Here is a 20,802-nt window from a genome sequence, read left to right as displayed (position 1 = left end):
TGACAGTGATGTGGCAACTGGGCAAAATACCAGACGTAGGAACAGGGTCTCCATCCAGAGGTGGGAGAGGGAGGCAGGAGAAGAATGTTACAGAACCCAGATAAACATCATTGAAAGAGAGAAGGCCAAGCCCGCAGAGCTGGGTGTAGAAACAGCCAGCGTGTGCCGCCACGTGGGAACTCCAGCATCCTGCTGGCCAGAGCGCTGCTGCCACTCTGACCAGTGCCTTCTACCCACGAGGACGACCCTGCATGGGAAGCCGGACTCCCGTCATGAAACCAGTGTTCAGGGAACCAGGCGGAAGGTCTTTCTCGTTGCTCAGGCTGGCAGCTTGAGGCACACACTTCCACCGCAGGAACACCCTTGGCCGGGGGACTGCAGTGCTCCAAGCCCCGGTCCCCTGGCCAGGAAGCATTTGCCTGTGAAGGGGGCTGGTCTTGGAAAGCATCCAGTCTATGGGGCCCAGTTCTCACCCAGCAGCAGCAGCAGCAGCAGCTGAGGAACTCTACAGCAGAGCCCCAGGTCCCACCCACAGCCTGCCAGAGCCAGACCTCCCAGGGGAGAGACTGGGGAAGCCCAGCCGGGCTAAGACCTGCTGCTGACTTCCATCTGCTGATTCTCACATGAGGCCTAGCAGGGAGAAGCCTCTTGTCCAGGTTAGCTCAGGCCTCCTGCGTCCCTGCCCTCCTGAGCACGTTTGGCAATGGCCTTGGCAGGGGCTGAAACAGCAGTAACTGCAGTTAGGAGCACCTAGGAAGAAAAAAGGAAGAGAGGAGAGTGAGGAGAGGTAAGGGAGGAGAAGACAAGGAGGAAGAGGAGGAGTTCAGGAGGAGGAGGAGGAGATGAGGGGGAGGGGAGGTGGGGGAAGAGGAGGAGATGAGGGGGAGGGGAGGTAGGGGAGGAGGAGTTGAGGAGGATGGAGAGGGAATGAGGAGATGAGGAGGAGGGGAGATGAGAAGGAGGTGGGGAAGGAGGAGGAGGGGAGGTGGGGGAGGAGGAGATGAGTAGGAGGGGAGATGGGGAGGAGATGAGGAGGATGGGAGGAGGGAGGAGGAGGAGAGAAGGAGGAGGAAGAGGAGGAGGGGAGGTGCGCTCAAGCCCTGGTGCTAATGGGACAGACCCCTCAGACAGGAAATGCACACTGGAGAGAATGGAGGTGAATGGAGATGCTGAGCCCCCAGGAGAATAAGTAAGGGCATCAGTATATTTCAAGATGAAGAGAAGGTGCTGCCAAAATGAAGTGCAGCAGAAAGCTGCCCCTCTCCACTTTGGGGGTGCCCAGACAAGCTGCTGTGTGCATTGGCATCAAGTGGGCACCAAGGGGGGTCTGGCATACCATCCTCCCTGTGGTGGTCAAATGCAGCTTGCCATATCCAGGCATCCAAATAGGAGCAGCTACCACATGTCCCTGGGAGCGTGAAGGTGGGGACACTGGCCACCAGTATGACAGCTTGTGTGTAAATGTATGTAAGAACAGGACACATGAGAGAGAAAGTCTGGTCCAAAAGGCAGGTGCACAGTGGCCCCTGCATTGATCCACTTGGGACATGCTGGGAGCCAGCTGGGCACCTGCAATGCACATCCTTCCAATACCCCCTCATCAGGCCTGGGACACAGGGAACTGTGGTTCTCATTGTGTAGATGAGGAAACTGAGGCTCAGAGACATTAAATCCTTGCCTGGGGCACTCAAGTAATGAAGGAACAGGGACTCAAACCCCTCACTCTTGATGCCCTGTTGTTCTGACCCCCAAAGGCATCACATTCCCTGTGCCCAGCACAATGCATCATCCCCTCTGTCCATGCCCACACCCCTCATCCTGAAGTCAGGACTCAGCCCCCTCCTCCAGGCAGCTTTCCTGGACTCACAAGGCCAGGATAGGCCACCACCACCCCGCTCACATCACAGCATGTGATCTCTCTGGGTTGCACCTGTTTTCTTACCTGACTCCACCCATCTGATCTGCTGGAGAGCAGAGCCTTTGTCCGACCTAATCACAAAGGATGGACAAATGCGAACGGTGGGTCCCAAGAGGGACAGAGCATGGAAAACTCCCACTCAGGACCCCAGACCCTGGCCATCTCTCCTGGACTCTCCCAACAACAGGGGTGACTCCTCCCAGCCCTGAAGTCAGTGCGGGGCTTCCCTGGCCTGGAATGCTCAGTCTTTCCTTCACAGCCCAGCCTAAGGCTTGCTCCTCATCCCTGCACTTGGGGGCCTTTAGGACACCCACTGAGCATTCAACCAGACGCTGGCCATCTGCATGGGTAATAACACTGGGAGATTCCACATATAGCACCCGCGTGTTCTAGGCATGGTTCTAAGTCCTTTGCACATATTAGTTCATAATTCTATGGTGTAGGTACTTGAATTATCTGTTTAAGAGGTGAGAAAAGGAGGGCATGGAGTGGTCTGTGAGCTTGCTTGGCTTTCCTTACTTGAAAGTGGCAGAACTTGGATTTGAACCAGGCAGCCGGGCTCCAGAGTCCTACTCCTACCCACCACCCTGAGTGAGAAACCTTGTCCTGCCCTCAGGAGCTCACAGTCCTGGGTGAGACAGCCTTCTGCACAGTGACATGAGGAGGTGACGAGAGCTGGTCACAGGTGGACCCAGCGTGCAGGGGAGGAAGCTGTCCCACCCTGATCTCGGGTCTTAGACGGGGCCTGTCTCATGTGAGGTGGCCTGGGATGTGCTGGAATGTCTTTCCTTCCCCACCCTGGGGACCTGGCAGGTCCCAGGTTCCGATGGACCCGCCTCGTGGTGCCCAGCATCCCTCATGGACCCGACAGTGCTGGCCTGTCCCCTGCAACGGCGATGAGCCCTGGGAGCCATGCACCCAGGTTTACACATTAGTGGCAGGAGGACAGTCCGCTGTCTGGGGAACAATATGTTTGCCTGCCCCTTGTAGAGGGAGCGAGCTCTGTTTTCTCCCTCCTGTAATTGTTACCATCTGTTTCCCTCCATCATGTTTGTTGATGTTTTCTTGTTTTAAAACTGAAATGAGTCAGATTGGAAGCTGATTTAGAAAAAAGTATCTGGGAGGAAAGCTCAAAGTGGCCATGGGGGACTCTGTGTTCTGGAGTCATCGGAAAAGAAAAGATTCTATGGGGCCAGCAGAGGGGTGTCTGCCAGCTACTCCTGCCCTGTGGGGGCCGGAGTCCCCCCACAGTCCGAGAAGGCTGGGGCTGTGTGGGTTTGTGTGGAATGCATGTGTGTGTGGGCTCAGTTATGTAAGTAGGCGAGTGGATGTTGCACACTTGTGCACCTGTGTGATAGTGTGTGCATATGTGAATGTGAATGTCATCCCGGGAGTAGGGTTGTACAGCATGGACTGTGTGAGTGGTTGGAAGGAGGCAGATGCAGAAGGAGAGAGCTGCCAGCTAGCTGTGACCAAGGTCTGGGTTTGGAGGGTCCCCCATTTCTGCAGCTGACTTAAATGTGACCTCAAGTGAATCCATGAACTAACTCCCCATGAATAAACAATGGAAGAGAATTTTGATACCAGTGCTAACTCCAGATGAAGATGAGTGGGTTGGCTAGGCTTACTTGGAGGTATTTATAGATGTGTCTCCAGGGAGAATGGCCCCTGGAGGTGATCCCCAGGCTTCTCACAAGGGGTCATTGGTATTCCACATGAGCTGCGCATGCCTGGAAGTCTAGCAACTGCTACCTGGATTGTTCATCTCTGGGGCAGTTATGACCCAAAATATTTGACCTGCACTCCCCTGCCTGCCCCACCCAGCCCCAGATATAAGCTTAGGGTTCCTCTGTGGGACAGGAGGCTTCAGGGTCCTGGAAGGACTAGGTACCAGATAGGAATTGGCTTCCTGAGCCATTAAAACAGGGCTTCGGCTGCCTTCTTATCAGGGATTTTACATCTCTGCCACCCCCCTTCCCAATCCCATGCTGATATCCACCAATTATCTGGACTCTTGCTTCTTCGTTGTCATTATTTAGCCAAAGAAAGATGCCCTGCGACATCGCCCCTCGCTATCTGTTATCTATGAGCCTGGCTCAGCTGTTACTTGACCTGCAATTCAGACCACCCGCCACCAGAGGTCGTGATGCTTTGGTCTCACAGCCAATAGCTACACTTCCCATAGATGTGGTTTCAAATTAGGATCCAGCCTGCTTTTGTTTCTTGATAATCCACAGCCTGTGAGGGAGTCTCTGGCTGCAGCAACCCAGAGAAAACTGATGGAGAAAGACTGTGTCTTTGGCACAGCATCCTTCTTAAAAAAGGCTACTTAATATTCCTGCATTCTCGGGTCTTCTAAAAGTAATAATAGCTGCCATTTGCTGAGCCCCTGCCTTGTCCCAGGTACTTTGCTACATCCTGAAAGTAGAAGATTCCCACTGCTTGTTGAAATCAGCCTTTCAAAGGAGGGATTGTCCTGCCTACTTTATAGATGAAGGAGAGAAGCAGGGGCTCAGAGAGGCGGAATGACTTGTGCAAGGTCACAAGGCCAGTTAGGAGTGGGCCAGGTCTCAAATCCAGACCTGCTGACTGCTGACCACAGCTCTGATCATTATGAAGAAGGGAGGCAAGTCCAGGAGAGCCAGGGTGCTGTCAGCTGGGAAATGTGAGCTGTGGTCATCCAGGCTGGTTGGGTTTCCACCAGAAGTTCTCGGATCCTGCTCCTGCCCTTGAGCCTTTGATCCAGAGTTTCTGCTTCCTGGGAAGCCACATGGTCTGTGCTCAGCCTTACAGCAGGACACGGGGTATAACTCACTCCACTTACTGTGATGTTTAGGAGCAAGCAAAGGAAACTTCTCATGTCTGCATATTTAAATGCTTTTATTAAGTGGAACAAGCTATTTCTGAACACGAGAGTGGCCAACAGCCTTAGAGGAAATTAAAATGAACCATGACAATGGAAAATTGCACAGGGGCATGGTGGATTCTCCGGAGATAAATACAACAAGCCTTTCAACAGCATTCGGGAAAGACTAGAGATCATGGAGATTATGTTGTGAGAGGAAAAAAGCAAACCATCAGAAAATTAGAGCTCAGGCTGGTGGGAGGACCAGCTGGCATGCTAGTCAGGTCTGTGGGTGCCTGTCTCCATTCAACACTCCCTGGGGTCTAGTGGGCAAGGTAGAGCCAGAGAAACAACAGGCGGATTGATCTCTACTCGATTCGGCCAGCGTTTCTGAACACCCACTTCGTGCAGGCTACGTGGATCTTACGGACTGAATTGTGCCCCCAGCAAAATTCACAGGTTGAAACCCTAATTACCGTTGTGATGGTGTTTGGAGACGGGGCCTTTGGGAGATAATTAGGTTTTGATGAGATTGTGAGGGTGGGGCCCTCCTGATGGGATTAGTACTCTTGTAAGATGAACAAGAGACACCAGAGCTCACTGCCCGGTGAGGACACGGCAAGAAGGGAGCAGTCTCCAAGCCAGGAATAGAGCCCTCCCCAGAACCTGCCCATGCTGGCACCCTGATCTCAGAGGTCCCAGCCTCCTTGACTGTGAGGAATGCATTTCTGTTGTTTAAGCCAGTGGTCCCCAACCTTTTTGGCACCAGGAACTGGTTTTGTGGAACAGAAATTTTCCATGCATGGGGATAGGAGGGGTGGGGGGGACAGTTTCCAGATGAAACTGTTCCACCTCCGATCATCAGACATTAGATTCTCATAAGAAGTCCACAACCTGGATCCTTTGCATGCACAGTTCACAACAGGGTTCATGCTCCTATGGGAACCTAATGCCGCCACTGATCTGACAGGAGGCAGAGCTCAGGCAGTGATGCCAGCAATGGGGAGCAGTTGCAAATACAGATGAAGCTTCACTCACTCGCCCATCACTCGCCTCCTGCTGTGTGGCCTAGTTCCTAACAGGCCACAGGCTGGGTCTGTGGCCCAGAGGTTGGGGCCCTGGGTTTAAGCCATCCAGTGATATTTTATTTTGGCAGCCTGAGCTGACTAGTGCAGTGAGGAGCAGAGCTGGGCGCTTAGATCTTGGCCTCAGAGAACTCCCAAGCCTCGAGGGGCTGTCAACTGGACCATCTCAAGTTTCCATAGATATCAGCTGTTGTAATTATGATCCTGACTCTCCCACTAGCCTGTGCACTCCCCTAGGCCAGAGACTAATATCTGTGTCTCCAGAACAGGATTGCCTCTCATAAGTGTGGGGTGGGAGAGGGGCCACGTTCCTTGTAGCGGCCCGTCCTGCTCTGAGGCCCCGCCGCCCTGCCTGCATGGGTGACGCCCCTGCAGGCGATGGGCCCCAGCGCTGAGGGAGTGGAGCTGCGGCAGCCGGACCACACTGCACGTGCAGACAGAAGCCCTCCCTTGGACGTGAAGGGAGGAAACCGTGGCCTAGGCAGTCTGGGTTCCTGTTGCAGAGAAGACCAGAGCCTCACGGTGCCCTGGTTACCCACAGCCCCTGTGTGCAGTGCCCATCCCCACCCCGCTCCTCCCCAGCACTGCTCCTGTGGAAGGGAAGTATCTATCTGCCCCAAGAGGGCTGTTTCTGTGTCCCCTGCCTCTTCCACCACTGCTTAAGATCTCTCCGCTGTGCCTCTTGCCGTGGGCCTCCAGTGAATTTAGACGGCATCTGGCTGCCCCCAAGTGTTTCCTGAAGGCTGAAGAGCTGGGCTGCTGCTAAATACCAGCTCCTTTTAAACATCACTTTAACCACCTCAATTCTGAACGAGGGTGGGGCCAAAGAGAACGCCACTCCCTCAGGACCCTGCCTGGCCACACGTGGCTCTCATTACAGACAGCCTAAGCAGGCACAAAGCAGCCAGCGCCCAGGAGCTGGAAGAAGGCACGCTGAGGCCCTCGCTGCGTCTTCTGGAACGTTCCCACCGCAGAGCGGTCATTTCTGCCCAGCTCCGACCCCCATACCGTGTCAGAATCTAGGCTACCGTCCTGAGACCCATACTCAGGTGCTGACTTGTTTGGGTGAGTCTTGAAGTCCCCACAATAAAACTGTTGTAGCTCCTTTGGCGCGGCTTGCATCTGAGGAGCCGCCTCCGAGGCTGTGTGTGCTGCCATGTTTGTCTCTTTGTCTCGCTGCCCCTCGGTGTGACTCTGCCGCGTCCCCTCTCTTGTTAGGCCTCTAATGAGGTCGCTGAGGATGTCGTGTCAGGATTGTTGTGTGGCGTCAAGAGTGGAGCTCTCAGTCGACTCCATGCTCTGGGAGTCAGTGTTGCGAGTCACACAGCAGAGGTTTTACAATATGGAGCTGTTCCCTTTTCCCAGTGAGTCTTTGTTTGCAATTTAAAAAAAAAAAAAAACAAGGAATGCTCTGCCCCCGACTAGAAAGGAGGAGGCCAGGAGTCTTTTTTTTTTTTGAGATGGAGTCTCGCTTGTCACCCAGGCTGGAGTGCAGTGACATGAACTCAGCTCACCGCAACCTCCGCTTCCCGGGCAGCGGGGCAGCAATTCTGCTGCCTCAGCCTCCCGAGTAGCTGGGATTACAGGTGCCTGCCACTGCACCCAGCTAATTTTTGTATTTTTAGTAGAGATAGGGCTTTGCCATCTTGGCCAGGCTGGTCTCGAACTCCTGACCTCGTGATCCACCCGCATCGGCCTTCCAAAGGGCTGGGATTACAGACGTGAGCCACCGCGCCCAGCCCGAGCCCGGGAGTCTTAATGAGCATGTTAAGCGACTATTGAGGAAGGTCACAAAGGGAGTCGCAGACAGTTGGGGTTTTTTCTGGCTCTGGGGGGGTCCTGCACATAGGAGGGCTTAGTTAATCCTAGAATGCCCTCTGGGGAGGGGCTGGGAAGGCCTTAGGGGGCAGAGGGGCCAGGGCAGCCCCTGGCCAAGCCATTGTAAAGAGCCCGCTTCTTACCCTGGGGTTGTTGGGAGTCATCTCCATGCAGGCCTGAGTCGCTGGGCTCACAATTAATGTTGAGGCCAGGCGTGGTGGCTCACACCTGTAATCCCAGTGCTTTGGGAGGCCAAGGTAGGAGGATCGCTTGAGCCCAGGAGTTCGAGGCTGCACTGAGCTATGATGGCACCACTGCACTCCAGCCTGGATGACAGATCGAGACCCTGTATCAAAAATAGTAGTAATAATGTTGGGTGTTCAGACTGTAGTCTCTGGGGGCCAGGCCCCATCCACAAATGGTTCAGTAAGGGAGTCCAGCTGTGGCCCCACACCAGCCCATAGCCCTGTACAGGGGACTTTTCCTCACCAGCTTCACTACGGATTTCAAATCTGAAAATAACAAAGGCTCCCGGAAATGGGCGTTGTGTGATGTGCGTCTGTGAGTCTACAGCTGACCCTGGGGAGGGCGGGGGGTGGGCCTGGAGTCACTGCCCGCAGGGCCGGCAGTTGGGAAATGTCCTATCAAAGGCCAGAGCAGGGGCTGCCCTTGCCGTGCCCACCTCCCCGCCCACTCTGGCGACACGATTGGAGAGGGTCACCGTGCTCAGGAGGGCGCTGCCTTGTCACCAATGCCGCGGTGACCAGAAACAGGCAGGGCGGCGGGGCCTCTGAGCAGGCCGGGCCGCTACTAGGAACGCGGCTGTTGGGGGAGAGGAGCGGACTGATTGAAGGGGGATGAAAGGCCCGGCCCTGCTCTGCGAGAGGTGCCCCTCACGCTCCTCCACGTCCCTGTCTGTCCGTCTGGGCCACTGGCTCCTGCACATCACAGGCATCTGCTGAGGGCCAGGCCTGCCCTGCACCTTTCAGCAGAATGAAAGGGAAACTGATATCAGAGGGGAGCTGAAGCGCAGGAAAGGGCCTCTTTCTTTTCAAAGACTTTCATTTGTGATGGGCTCTTTTTTTTTCTAGGTGATCTTATTTCAAAGCCCCTTTGAAAATTTTGTGGGTTTTGTAATGGATGAAAAGTTACTTGGAAATGGGACTAAGAAGTTTTCGGTTGAAAGTTGTTAGAGGAAAGTTGAAAGCTTTGAGTTGTAAGGTTCTGCCAGATTTATCATTTCCTTTGTCCGCAAGGCCCATCCACTGGGAGGGGGGCTTGGAGGAAGGGGCTGGGGGCCCGGACAGGGCACATTCCAGAGCACGGGGCAAAAACCAGCCCCATCTGTGCTTGCTTTATGTGTGCAAGGGAGGCCATCTGTGCTGCACTTTCAGCAAAAGTGTCTCCAAGGTATAGACTTTGATGTTGGAAAAGGGAAAAGCAAACATACTTCCAGGATACTATAGAAAGCTGGGTTCTATCAAAGGCATGGGCTACCACACAGGTGTTTCACATCAGAAAAATCATTAAGAAAGAAGACAGGGCCCCAGCAATCCTGAGAGAGGGAGAGAGAGGCCTGGCACGAGCCTGGAGCACGTCCATGCTTGAGATCCGAGGAGAGGAGACATCAGCGAACAGCACCGGGAGGAGGCGCTGGGAAGAGGTTTAGGTCAAGAACCAGGAGAAGCATTGTTACTGAAACAGAGGGGCAGGGAGTTTCCAGAAGAAAGGAGGAGGAAGCCATTGTTAGGGATCAGAGAAAGAGGACATGAAATGCTCCCTTATTTGGCATTAGGAGGCGATTGTTCATTTAAAGGGGGTGGTTTCACTGAAGTGCTGAGGTGGGCAGCAGCAGGAGTGGGAGCCAGGGAGATAACAGCTAGCCCCAGTGTGCTGGCAGGGTCGGAGCAGGAGGCCCCGTCAGGCTGGACACAGTGTGGGAAGGAGAGGCCGTGGCCGGTGTGCTTGCGGGCATCTAGGGAGGGCTTTAGTATTATCCTGACAGGATGGCGTGGGCGCAGCCTTGATATGGCTGAGTCCATTTATGGGTCTACTGGCCGCAGCCGGGGAGGCTGGGGAGAGGTAGCCTGGGAACATTCCTGCCATCCCAGAGCACATCTGAAGGTCTTGTGATAAAATAGTAGACCTGGGTTAGAGTCCCAGGCTTGCCATGCCCTGAGTTTTTGTTTTGTTTTGTTTTGTTTTTGAAATGGAGTCTCGCTTTGTCACTGAGGTTGGAGGGCAGTAGTGCTATCTTGGCTCACTGCAACCTCCACCTCCCAGGTTCAGGTGATTCTCCTGCCTCAGTCTCCCCAAGTAGCTAGGACTACAGGCGCACACCACCATGCCCAGCTGATTTTTTTTGTATTTTTAGTAAAGATGGGGTTTCACCATGTTGGCCGGGCTGGTCTTGAACTCCCGACCTCCAGTGATCCACCTGCCTCAGCCTCCCAAAGTACTGAGATTTCAGGCATGAGCCACCATGCCTGGCTGCCCTGAGTACTTTTGAACTTCTCTGGCCCTTATTATTCTCATCTGTGAAATGAAGGCAAGAACACAGAATTCCTCATGGAAGGAAATCAGCGCATGCCGGCACCTGGAGTGGAGGAGGCTGTCAGGAGAGTGGCTGGCCAGGGAGGACCAGTTCATCTGTGCCTGGCGTCCGTTTATGGCTTGGGTCCTCACGGTGATCCAGTGAGAAAGGGCACAGGAAGTGATTGGTGGTTTCCACTTAAAGTATTTACAGATGACCCTCGGGGCTGCCCACCAAGCGTAGGATCACCGGGAAAGGACAGGGCCAGGCCTGGGGCCCAGACGGGGTCTGCGGTTGTAGCTCCCGGCCCAGCACGTGGCTGCCCTCACCAAGCCTGTCCTCTGTCTCTTGCTCGCTATTCAGCCCCTCCTACCACCTGCCCCATCACGTCCTCTGCCCCCACCCGGGCTCTCAGCAGGCTCGTTTACCCTCCAAAGACATCATCATATTCTGTAATATGATTGGAATCTGAATATATATTTTAAATGACAAGATTGAAATTAAAATTTAAATAAAGAATTACTTTTCTGTAAGTTACCCCGAAAGCAGTCATTTAGCAGCAAATTGATAGAGAAAGGTAAGCACTGGTCCTTTAAACCGTCATGCAGTTTCCGGCATGCAAGCCAGAAGTGTCTCAATTTAACACATCATTGGTTAGTATTATTAGAAATTTCATCAGGCACCGGAGCGCATTATGGCAGGGCTCTGAAGGGGAGGCCGAGGGCGCAGGCCTGGGGCCAGGGGGCCAGAGAGGGCAGCCTTGTTAATGAAGGCAGGTGCGGCTCGGGAGACCCTCCCCTGGCCCCACGTAGGGATTTAACTGCGATTATCTTCTCATTTGTAGTTCAGTAGCAATCAGGAAACGAGAACTGAGAGACCCTTAACTGTCATTTGCGCTTCCCAGAGGCCACAGATTTCTAGCTTTGGTGGCTCTCAACGTGTCCTTCTGACCCCCTGAAATCTAGGCTCAGAACAGAAGTCCTCAGAAGTGGCCTCGCCAAGGAGCTGGTTCCCATAAGCCACATAAGCAAGACCCAAAACTCTCCCAATCAGGGCCTGATGAGCAGCATCAACCCCTCGGTCCCCACGCACAGGCCCAAGAACTTGAACGCAAAGACTTTCTTTGATGCCCGGAGTGAGGTCCATGGACTACCTGCCAAGCATCCCCTGTAGGTTTATTAAAGGGGCACATTTTTGGGTCCCTCGCCCAACACCAGCTGAATCAGAACCTCCAGGGTGGGGTCCAGAAACTTCTATTCCTCTAACGAGTCTTCCAGATGCTGCTTTCATGTACTCACATTGGAGATCCCCGTGGTGGTGGTTGGAAGCCTTCCCTATGTGATCTTGGAATCTGCTCTCAGTGATAACCTGCCAACACTAGAAAGCCTAACAGCCTAGCTATAAACCTATGAGTTATCATCTAAAAGATCCCAGACACCAAAATATCTCCTCCCCAAGCCTGAGTTTCTACCATTGGAACATAATTCCTTTCAAGTAAGATCTGCCTTCCTGGGGCTTCACCTTTGTAGTGCAAGAGCCCCTGAGAGGCCCACATGCTCAGTCCCCAACACCCTGGTCTGAATATGTTTGCCAAAAGCTGGATGCCATCATTCCCCACAGGTGGACCTGGCACCATGAAGACCTCAAGTGCCCTGCAGAGGGAGGGAAGCTGAAAGGAAGTGAAATATCCACTCTTTGCAGGCAATGGCTTGCCCAGTGATGCCCCCTCCTGGAGCTCATAGCTGGTGTGATATGATTCCCCCCAGGGCAAGCCAGGGCCCAGTAGTCAGAGGTGCCTGCAACAAATGCACTTCTGCTAGGAGCACTGTGCGAATTTGCTCCTGCTGTTCTTAGAAGAGCCCTAGGAATAACCCTGCAGAGTAAGAAGAAAAAGGAAATGACAGCATTCACCACCAGTGCTGGGCTGAGGACACCAGAGCCTCCCTGACCCACATGCTTCCAAATCCCCATTCCTCTGCCATCAGCCTCTGCAGCGCATGGACTCGGAGCAGTGCTGGCCTCCTCACATCACCCAGCTTTCCAGACTGCAGTCTCACCTAAGTAGGTTTGAGCCACAGGTCACATGCCATGCCCTAGCTGCAAGGGAAGCTGGTAGAGCAAGTTTTCTGATGTAGGGAGTTCCGGAAGTGTGGGGCAATCAGAACCATGCCAGAGTTGCAGGGAGGGCCAGCGCACATGAGCATCCCTTGCCACCCAGAGCCAGGTGGGTGGGATGGGCACACCAAAGCTTGTCTTCCCCAAATGGGCTGGGTGTTGTGGGGAGCACAGAGACGGAAACAAGGCTTCAGAGGAAGCTCCGGGTACAGGGAGCTTTGTCTGGCATGGTCTCTGGCATTGTCCTCCCTGGGACTCCTCAAGTTTTCATCCAAGGCCACTTCACACCCACCACCCAGCTGGGCTGTGTTAGGGAAATGCTGCACTAACTTTAGTTTTGGCATTTATGTAATTAGAATCCCACTATATTTATGCTGCCCCCAATCCTCTACGGAACACAAAGAGATGTGTGTAACACTGTGCATTTATATGTCAAGAGTAAGGCACAAATGACTTTGCCCTTTACTATTTTGCAATATATACAAAACGATAAGATACACAGTAGACTGTGTACGCCTTTTTTTTTTTTTTACTTTTTTAGTGGCTGTAAATGACACATTTTATAATATCTCCCAAATTTGTGCACAGGAATTCTGAGAGAGCTTGGCTGGACAGTTCTGCTGATCCCGTGGTATTGACTAGTAACCCTTGGTGATGTTCAGCTGATTTGCTGATGGTCTAGAGGGTCTAAGATACCAAGGCAGAAGCTTCAAGGCCTCTTAAAAAGATAGGCCCAGGACTGGCATAGTGTCGCATCTGACATATTCTGTCAAAAGAGTCACAGCACTGTGTGTGTGTTTTAATTTGACTAAGTGGAAGCTCCGTGCTATGCTGAAGGCTCCACTGTGGCAGTTCCAGGAGCCCTGTGGCCTGCATGTCCTCAGCATTCATTTCTCTCCACGTGTTCCCTGGTCTGGTCTCCCCTTTGCATTTCATCATGATTTTACTGTACGTTTTCTTAATGGTAGCACCAGCCTCTCTATTAACAGGGGTGGGAGCGAGACAACATCATGGGTCTGTTCCTTGGGTCTCTCTCCAAGCCTGTGTCACCCCCATGGCTCCCTGGTGCAGGTGTCCCATTCTGCTGGTTGTAAGTTCCTCCAGGGCAGGACCTTGCCCAGCACGGATCCCTGGTACACAGTGGTGTCCCTGACCCAGAGTGCGTGCTCAGTGATGCTCGGCAGAAGGCAGCCCCGCCAGCCCTGTCTGCACTACATGGTACAGAGCATCGTGGCCTGCAGGTTCTGGTCTAGGAGACAGTTTCCTTGGCAGGAGAGGGCTGTGGGTGCTGGCATCATCGTCCCTCCAGAAAAGGCCCATGTGCACCCCAGAAGTGGACTCTGAAGCCTGTCTCTGTCAGATGTATCTAGGCTGAAAATGCACTGGTTGCTATGGGGTCCTTTGGCAGTGACTTGGGCCCCCATCCATCTGCCAGATTGAATCCTGCCTAGCTTGTGTGGCCCACGCCCAGCCCATCTCTTCTGGAAGCTTCTTCTCGAGGCTTCATTGATTCACCCTCTTCTGACATCCTTGGGCAAACAGTAGAGGGTGCTGTGTTCCAGTTTCTCCAGGAGACTCCCCCAGGTCCCCCCAGCTCCACAGAGGCAGTAGTCACCCCTCAGTGTCCATGCCTTCATCGCACCCAGGCATCTGGAGGGGCTGATGAGTTCTGCTGGTCAGTGGATTGGGCCATCCAGGGCTCCAGGCAGCCTCCAGCAGCATCCAGGGCAATGGTGTTAAGGGTCCCAGCACACCCGGCCCCCATGATGTGGAAACCTTAGCCCCCCAATGAGGGAGCCATATGCTGTTTCACTGCTCTGCTCTGTGACTCGTGTCATTCACTCTCCCTGGAATCTACCCTGTGCATTCATTCATTCATCGAGCCAACAGTGATGCATGCTTCTTCCACTGGCCAACACTTTGGCTCAGAGACCCTGCCCTCATGGAGTCATGGAACTTTGCCTGCAAAGACAGGGCAGAAACAAGGCCCTGGGGGCAGTGCACTAAGTACTGTGATCACTGGGTACACAGAGAGTAGAGGTGAGAACAAGCGAGGCCTGGGAGGACCCCAGGGGAGTCCCTGCCATCTCTCAAACCTCCCCGGCCACGCAGGATGCTGCTAGTCTATATGGCACCTTTGTGCAAAGTAGAAAAAAGGGTTTCCTCTGGGCGGACAAATTAGCAAAAGCCTCTCGGGACTGTGTGTCGCAGACTCGTGGGTACACAGCCTGGTGAGCAAAGGGTACTCCATGGGCATCCCCTGCCCCTGCCTCCCCGGGTGAATATTAGCCCTTCGCCCTCTGCCAGGAATCTTTGGTTGCACACCACCTGCGGCCCTACACACCTTTCCCTAAATGAAGCACGTCCCTCAGAGCAGCTCTGTGGGCCATGCATAGCTGGTTCCCCACAAGCTGGTAGAGTGAACCCACGTGTCCTCTGAGACTGCTGCAGGGTGGAGGCCCCCAGCCCCCATGGCCAGCAGGTGCCTCCCGCTCTGCGCTGCCTCACAGAGAGCTTCAACCATAGAGGCCCTGGGTCTTTAGTGTTCTTCAGTCGCTGAAAGAAGCAGGATGCTGTCAGCTGCCATGAAACTGTGACCTTTGAAAATTTACAAGAGCTCAGGGTTTAAAAAGCTGCTGCGTTAATGATGCATGCCATTAGCATCTCATTAAAGGAAAGCCAAGAGAAGCCTGCTCAGGCCTGATGATGGGCAGATAGGGCCACTCTGTGGAGCCAGGCACAGAGAGCCTCTCCTGGTCTGCCTCTCTCTGCCAAGTGCCATCATGTCACTGGAGCAGAAAACATGGCCAGGAACACTGGGGAACGGCCAAAGGTCTGGGTGGCTTCACTGGTGTCCCAGATGATGGCAGTGGGAGGGCACGAGGAGAGGCTTGCTCAACTCTGCCTTCCTCCCTGCTGCCCGGGCTAAGTTCTCCTGGTTGGTTTTCGTGGCATTCTTGTGTCGGCAGCCCTCCCGACCAGGAGGCATGGAAATCAGGGTGGCCTGGGCTTGAGGGCATTCTGAACCATGGGAGGAAAGAGTTAGCAGGAGCTGGGCTCAGAGCTGGACCCATGGCCCTGAACATGGTCCCCTAGAAGCTTCCAGAACCTGGGGACCACATGGGTTTACTGAGGGCCCGGAACTCGTCGCAGGAGGGGCCTCTAGTCAGGTGGCGCTGACGCACATCACCAGTGGCTCTGCACGTCACCCACCCAGGGGCCCGGGCTCCTCGGCAAAGGGCACACCCTGTGTCCAGGTTTTTTCTGGAGGAAGTGGAGGAAGGAATGTCATTGCATTATTTTAATAAAATACATAAAATTCCTGAACTACAGGTTGCTTGTAGCTTCAAATGTTGTGAGTGCTCAGTAGAAAATGGGTAGCCTTATGTATCTTTCCTAAAGAAAAAAAAAAGACTTGGTTCTCACCACAGAGCTGCTTTCTTATACATAAGAAATTGCTTGTAGTATTTATGAACGACACAGCCAAACAGCAGGCCGGTTGTAGCCCACTTCGCCTGCTCACAGCCCATCTGGGCCCGCCTCTGCACACCCGGGACACCCCAGCTTCTTTCCCTCAAGCTGTTCATGTATTGAGTCCTCCCACTGTCCCGCAGCAGCCACTTGAGGGCAGGGCTGAGTCTTGGTCACCCGCGTCCCTAGTGCCTCGAGCAGTGCCCAACACAGACCTACAGCAGAAGAAACAAACTAAATGAGTGAGCGGTAGAAGTGCTTTGAAGCCAAGGGGCTGAGTAATCTGTGTTGGAAAAGTGTGAGATTTTTCAAGTTCAGAAACTCCACCAATTTTAGGGTGACCATTGGAACTCCTGAAGTTTTAGTGCTCAGAACATGGGGACCCAAACTCGAGGAGACCCCAACCTCCTCTCCTGGAGGCAGGGGCTGCTCCAGGGCAAGTTTCCAGAAGCTTTCCTACCCTGTCAAGTTGCCAGGCCGGAGTGTGGTTCAGGAGGGGAGAAGCAGTGGCTGTCGGAGGGTGCTGAAAACCTCTACAGCCTCTTGCCTGGGACACCTCCAGGATCCTACACGGTGGAGAGGGGCTGCAACACCCCCTCCAGGCAGGAGGGGCTTCTGTACTGTCCATGAAGGGGGTGCCGGTCAGGAAGCTGGGATCTTAGCATTCACACTTTGCTCCCAGGCACAGCATGGGACTTGGCACAGGCTCCTTCTCCCTCAGATGCCTCTGATTCCGGCGAAAGCAATTTCCTGCCTCTGAGCCTCCAGGATTGGAGAGCCTGGAAATACAGTGAAGGCTGTGGAGTGGATAGATCCTTCAGACAGGGCACGCGTTAAAAGCTGTCTATTTGGAGAATGCTGGAAAAACCATGCTATTGTTCTGTAAGACTATTAGTGAGTGCGGCTAAGTCCTCAATCCCCTCTCCTCCCAGCCTCTGCCTGTCCCACAGATAGAAATGGGGCAGGCCCTCTGATAAGGAAGCTTGTCCCTTGAATTGTTCTTTTCTCAGGAGATTCACCCTTTTCCTTTGTTTCTTGCTCTGTTCACAGAAGCAAAGCATCTAAAATGCAGGCCAGAGATAAAGTGCAGCCTGATGCAATTAGCTGAGCGCAGCCCACAGGTCCTAATGGGATACTGCTCCCGCTCCTCCAGCAGGCCCTTACGTAGGCGCTGTGTGTCATCTGCACTATGCGTCAAAGCCCCAAGTGTTGCCCAGCCTCCCCATCCACACCCCCTCTCTGTCCCTGGCACAGAACCCAGGAGAGCCACTCTGGTCAGAGGGGCTCAGCAGCAGGCCCTGTCCCCCACTAGCTGGGTTCCTGGGTCAAGCTTCATCAGAAGTCACCGTGAGGACCATCGTCCTCACCTGAGAGGCCTGCAGATGCCCCTGGAGGCTCCTGTGTTCTTCTGTGACTGTTCCTGGCAGGCATCCGTATCCACCCCTCATCCCACACCTGGTTGGGGTCTGGCTGTGCTCCTGGGAGCTGTGCTGACTCTTCCCAGGGCCACCTCTACTGACACCCACACCCCTGTATATCCCAGGTATCCTATCCCAACCTCGCCAGCATGTTTCCAGGATTTTTTTTTTTTTTGCCTATTATATATAATGGCCATATTAAAAAAAAAAAAAAAAAAAGGCAAATCCAGAAAAGTATAGACAATAAAATAAGTTACCCATAATCCCCTCACCCAAGAATAACATCCCTGTTAACATTTTGATCATTTGTCTCCTATATATATTGTTTGACACAGGGATGTTTACATAGGGAGGCCATTTGTGTGTCATTCTGTGGCCTGTTTTTCTCATTAAACATTATGCTGTAAGCATTTTGTCATCAAGAATTCTTAGTACACATGATTTTTGATAGCTATATAATATTCCATTATAAGGCTGTGGCTCAGGGAGACAAATACTGTCCTGGTGGTTTTTTTTCACTCTAGGTTTATTTTTTCATTCATCTACAAATCTGAACTAGAGAGTGGGCTCATGGAGCAGAAAACCTGTCTCCTTCCTGCACAGAGGAGCTGAGGGTCCCACCATCCACCTAGGAGCAGCATCTGAGCTGTCCCCGCCATGGGCCTCAGCTCCCCACTTCCCCACACTTCCCCACACTTCCTCCATAGGATGATTGGGCCTCAGAGGCTGGTGTGGGGGCAGGATGGGAAATGTATAAAGTCCCTCACCTGCTGCCTGCTGGTGGCCCCTTGAAAAGCTGTCCTCTCCCGTGTCCAAGAGCCAGCCATTGGTGGCACAGAGGCTGGGCTGGGCACACAGTCAGTACTCAGCACATGCTCTGATAAGTTGGTAGCATCTGTGTGGTTGTGGTTTGTGGATGGTCCGAGGGCCAGAGAACCCATCTCATATCTCAGAATGCTCTTCCCATTGTGATAGGGCAGGTGGAGTGAGTGGCCATGGAGGGTGACAAGGGAGGCACTGGCTTGGATGTTCCTAGAGGCAGGAACTTAGCAGAGGTCCCAGCTGCTACTACTATGGCAGAACCCACTGCAATTCCCGCCAAAGACTGGGTGGAGGGCTGGGGCTCTGCCTCTGACCCTGTACTCAGTGGACAAAGCTTAGGCAACGGGAGTCTTGTTTTGGAGGCTAGGTCCCTCCTAGGGAGCCTTGTTCTGGAGGCTGGTCTCTGGCCAGGCTATGCTCACCTCCTCATCTTCTTCCCACAGGCTCCCGGCATCTCCAAGGGGGACAGTCAGTCCCAGGGACTGGCAACCAGCATCCGGTGGGGGCAGACGCCTATCAATCAGTCCACACCCTGGGACACTGATGAGCCACCCTCCAAACAGATGAGGGAGAGTGACAATCCAGGTACGTACCTCGTCGGCAGATAGAAACAACAGAGCCCAGGGCTTGGCGGGAAGCTAGAGGCTTCCTGAGGACCCCAACTCCTGCACAGCAGGTCTTGACCCCAGGGCCTGCAGAAGCCCCCTCCTCAGGTTCAGGGGGCAAAGGCACTGTGTGTAATTCCCTGTGAAGGAGCTGTCCCTCTGCTGCTTCTTCTGCTACTCAAGGACTCCAGAGAGCAAAGGGAGTGAGAATGACATTATCAGGGTGACTTTGAATTGACTCCGGATTCTTTTGAACCATCATTCCCAAACCTGGGTACTCTGATTCATAACAAATTTCTCGAGTCATGCCTTCCAGTAAGGTTTTTCCTTGCTCATGGTTGTATGACAACTGGGGTGTTCTACCCTCAGGGACTGGGAATTAATTCGCCAGCTTGTACAACATCCCAGCCCTTCTTCGGACAGCTCCAGCCATAATGAATGCCCTCTCTTTGATCTCCCATTGGCCCCAGAGCCCCCGCCTAGGATACACAGAACACCTCAGTTTGGCCCTCCACACAACAGCCCTACAGGTGTCAGGAGACCCCTTTCATCCGCCTCTCAAAGTCTTGGGATAAACACCCCAGGCCATTCAGCCATGCCCCACAGCCCATAGATTCCAAGCCCTTTGCCTTCCAGGGCTTTGCTCTGCCCCCTGCATCCCTCTTGAAGTGCGGTGTCCAGAACTCAACAGTGGTCTGCCTGGCATGTGCTTCCTTCAACACCTCTGGTCTCATCACTGCTCAGCTAGTAGCCACGTCACATGCTGCCTCAATAGCACCCCAAGATGCCCCAGCAGCTACGGTTACCCCTGTTCATGTCCTCACAGTTGGGCTTAGGCAGCTGGATTTGGGGACCCAATAGCAAGGCCCCATCAGTGTTCCCCTGTTTGCTCTTAGGATCTCTTAGACACCAGCTTCTGTTGCTGACCCTACCCCTCCGAATTATGTTCCCTGCAGACCTGGTCCTGTCTTCCACGTCATTATCCAAGTCACGGATTAAAATGCTGGGAGCTTGCCACATATAACTAGAGACTTCTCTTTAGGTCTCTTGTACCCTTGGGCCATTCACCCCATCATAAGTAAATCACCTCCATGGCACTGTGTCTCTGTGTCTCTGCCACAGAGTCCCCTGGAGCCCCACCCATTACGCTCTGAAGTTCTGATGCATTTTTCAAGGCTCCCTGGCTAATCCTGGAAAGAGCAGAGCTTGGGATGACATGCTTGGGCTTAAGACACCCAGGCTGGCTCATAGTGACACCACCTCCCCTCTTCAGGCTTGGGGACAGTTCCCATTAGCAGCCCATTCTAGAATCTTGCCATTACTTCACTGATGTTTGTTGGCTTCCAGTTCTCCCCGACCTCTCTCGTTATCAAAATCATAAATATGCGTTGCACATGTATTGCGTGCCCTGTTCTGTGCATCATCGCAACGCTTACAGCGATCGTGCCTGCTGCTGAGGAGGAAACTGACTTGGGAAAGGCTTGGGCCTAAGGTCCCTCGGCTGGGAAGGGGCGATGCAGGCCTCGTACCGTGGTTTATGTGACTCCGAGCCTTGCTCCTCACCACCAGCCGGTGGCTCTCCCTTGGACAGTGGTCTGGTAGTGACCCGCCATCTTAGCTCCTGCCCCACCTCAGTGCCATTTTCTTTCTGAGAGGGAGCTCCCAGCTCCACATTCTATCCTATGGGGCTTGTGGTGCTGAGTGGCCCCCTGCCCCCTACTCCCCTTCCTCTGTCTCCCCATCCTCAGTCTATACTGCCACCTCAGAGCAGCTATGAAAACCAAGGTAGCATTTGGGCCATGGAAACCTGGACCCAGGCTCATTCAGTCAGAGGCAACCCAGATTGGCCTTCCCTGTCATGGTGTCTCCCAGTTTCCCTCACAAGCTCCCTTAGGTCACCCCGCCTGGCACAGCTGACCTCGTCTCTTGCGTCAGCTCTCAAGAGATGTATCTGGACCCCACCTTGTTCAGCCATAGTTTTCTTAAGGACTAAAGTGGGGTTCTCTTGTTTCCCCCAGGGCTGGCCATGTCCAGGTTGCTTAGCACAAGGCCCGCCCTCCCCAGCAAGGCCCAGCCAGCCTTTCCACACGTCCCCCACCAGGGTCCCTCCCCTCCTGTGAGGACCATTCCCAGCCCCGGGCTCTAGTGCCCTCACCTGAGGGCCCAGCAAAC

The 20,802-nt window shown here is 53.7% G+C and overlaps 1 protein-coding gene across 1 annotated transcript in view; it reads left to right on the top strand.

Moving 5' to 3' along the window:
- The window catches only part of KLHL29 (kelch like family member 29), a 324,605-nt gene that overhangs the window by 237,543 nt on the left and 66,260 nt on the right, over positions 1–20,802 (top strand). The window contains exon 4 of the mRNA XM_055253343.2: positions 18,469–18,610. Coding sequence (XP_055109318.1) covers positions 18,469–18,610 — 142 coding nt within the window. The remainder of the gene's footprint in view (positions 1–18,468; positions 18,611–20,802) is intronic.

This window comes from Symphalangus syndactylus, chromosome 18 (assembly GCF_028878055.3).
Source record: "Symphalangus syndactylus isolate Jambi chromosome 18, NHGRI_mSymSyn1-v2.1_pri, whole genome shotgun sequence".
NCBI classification, from domain to species: domain Eukaryota; kingdom Metazoa; phylum Chordata; class Mammalia; order Primates; family Hylobatidae; genus Symphalangus; species Symphalangus syndactylus.
Note: the sequence above shows the minus strand (reverse complement) of the source record. Positions and strands in the feature narration are given on the sequence as shown.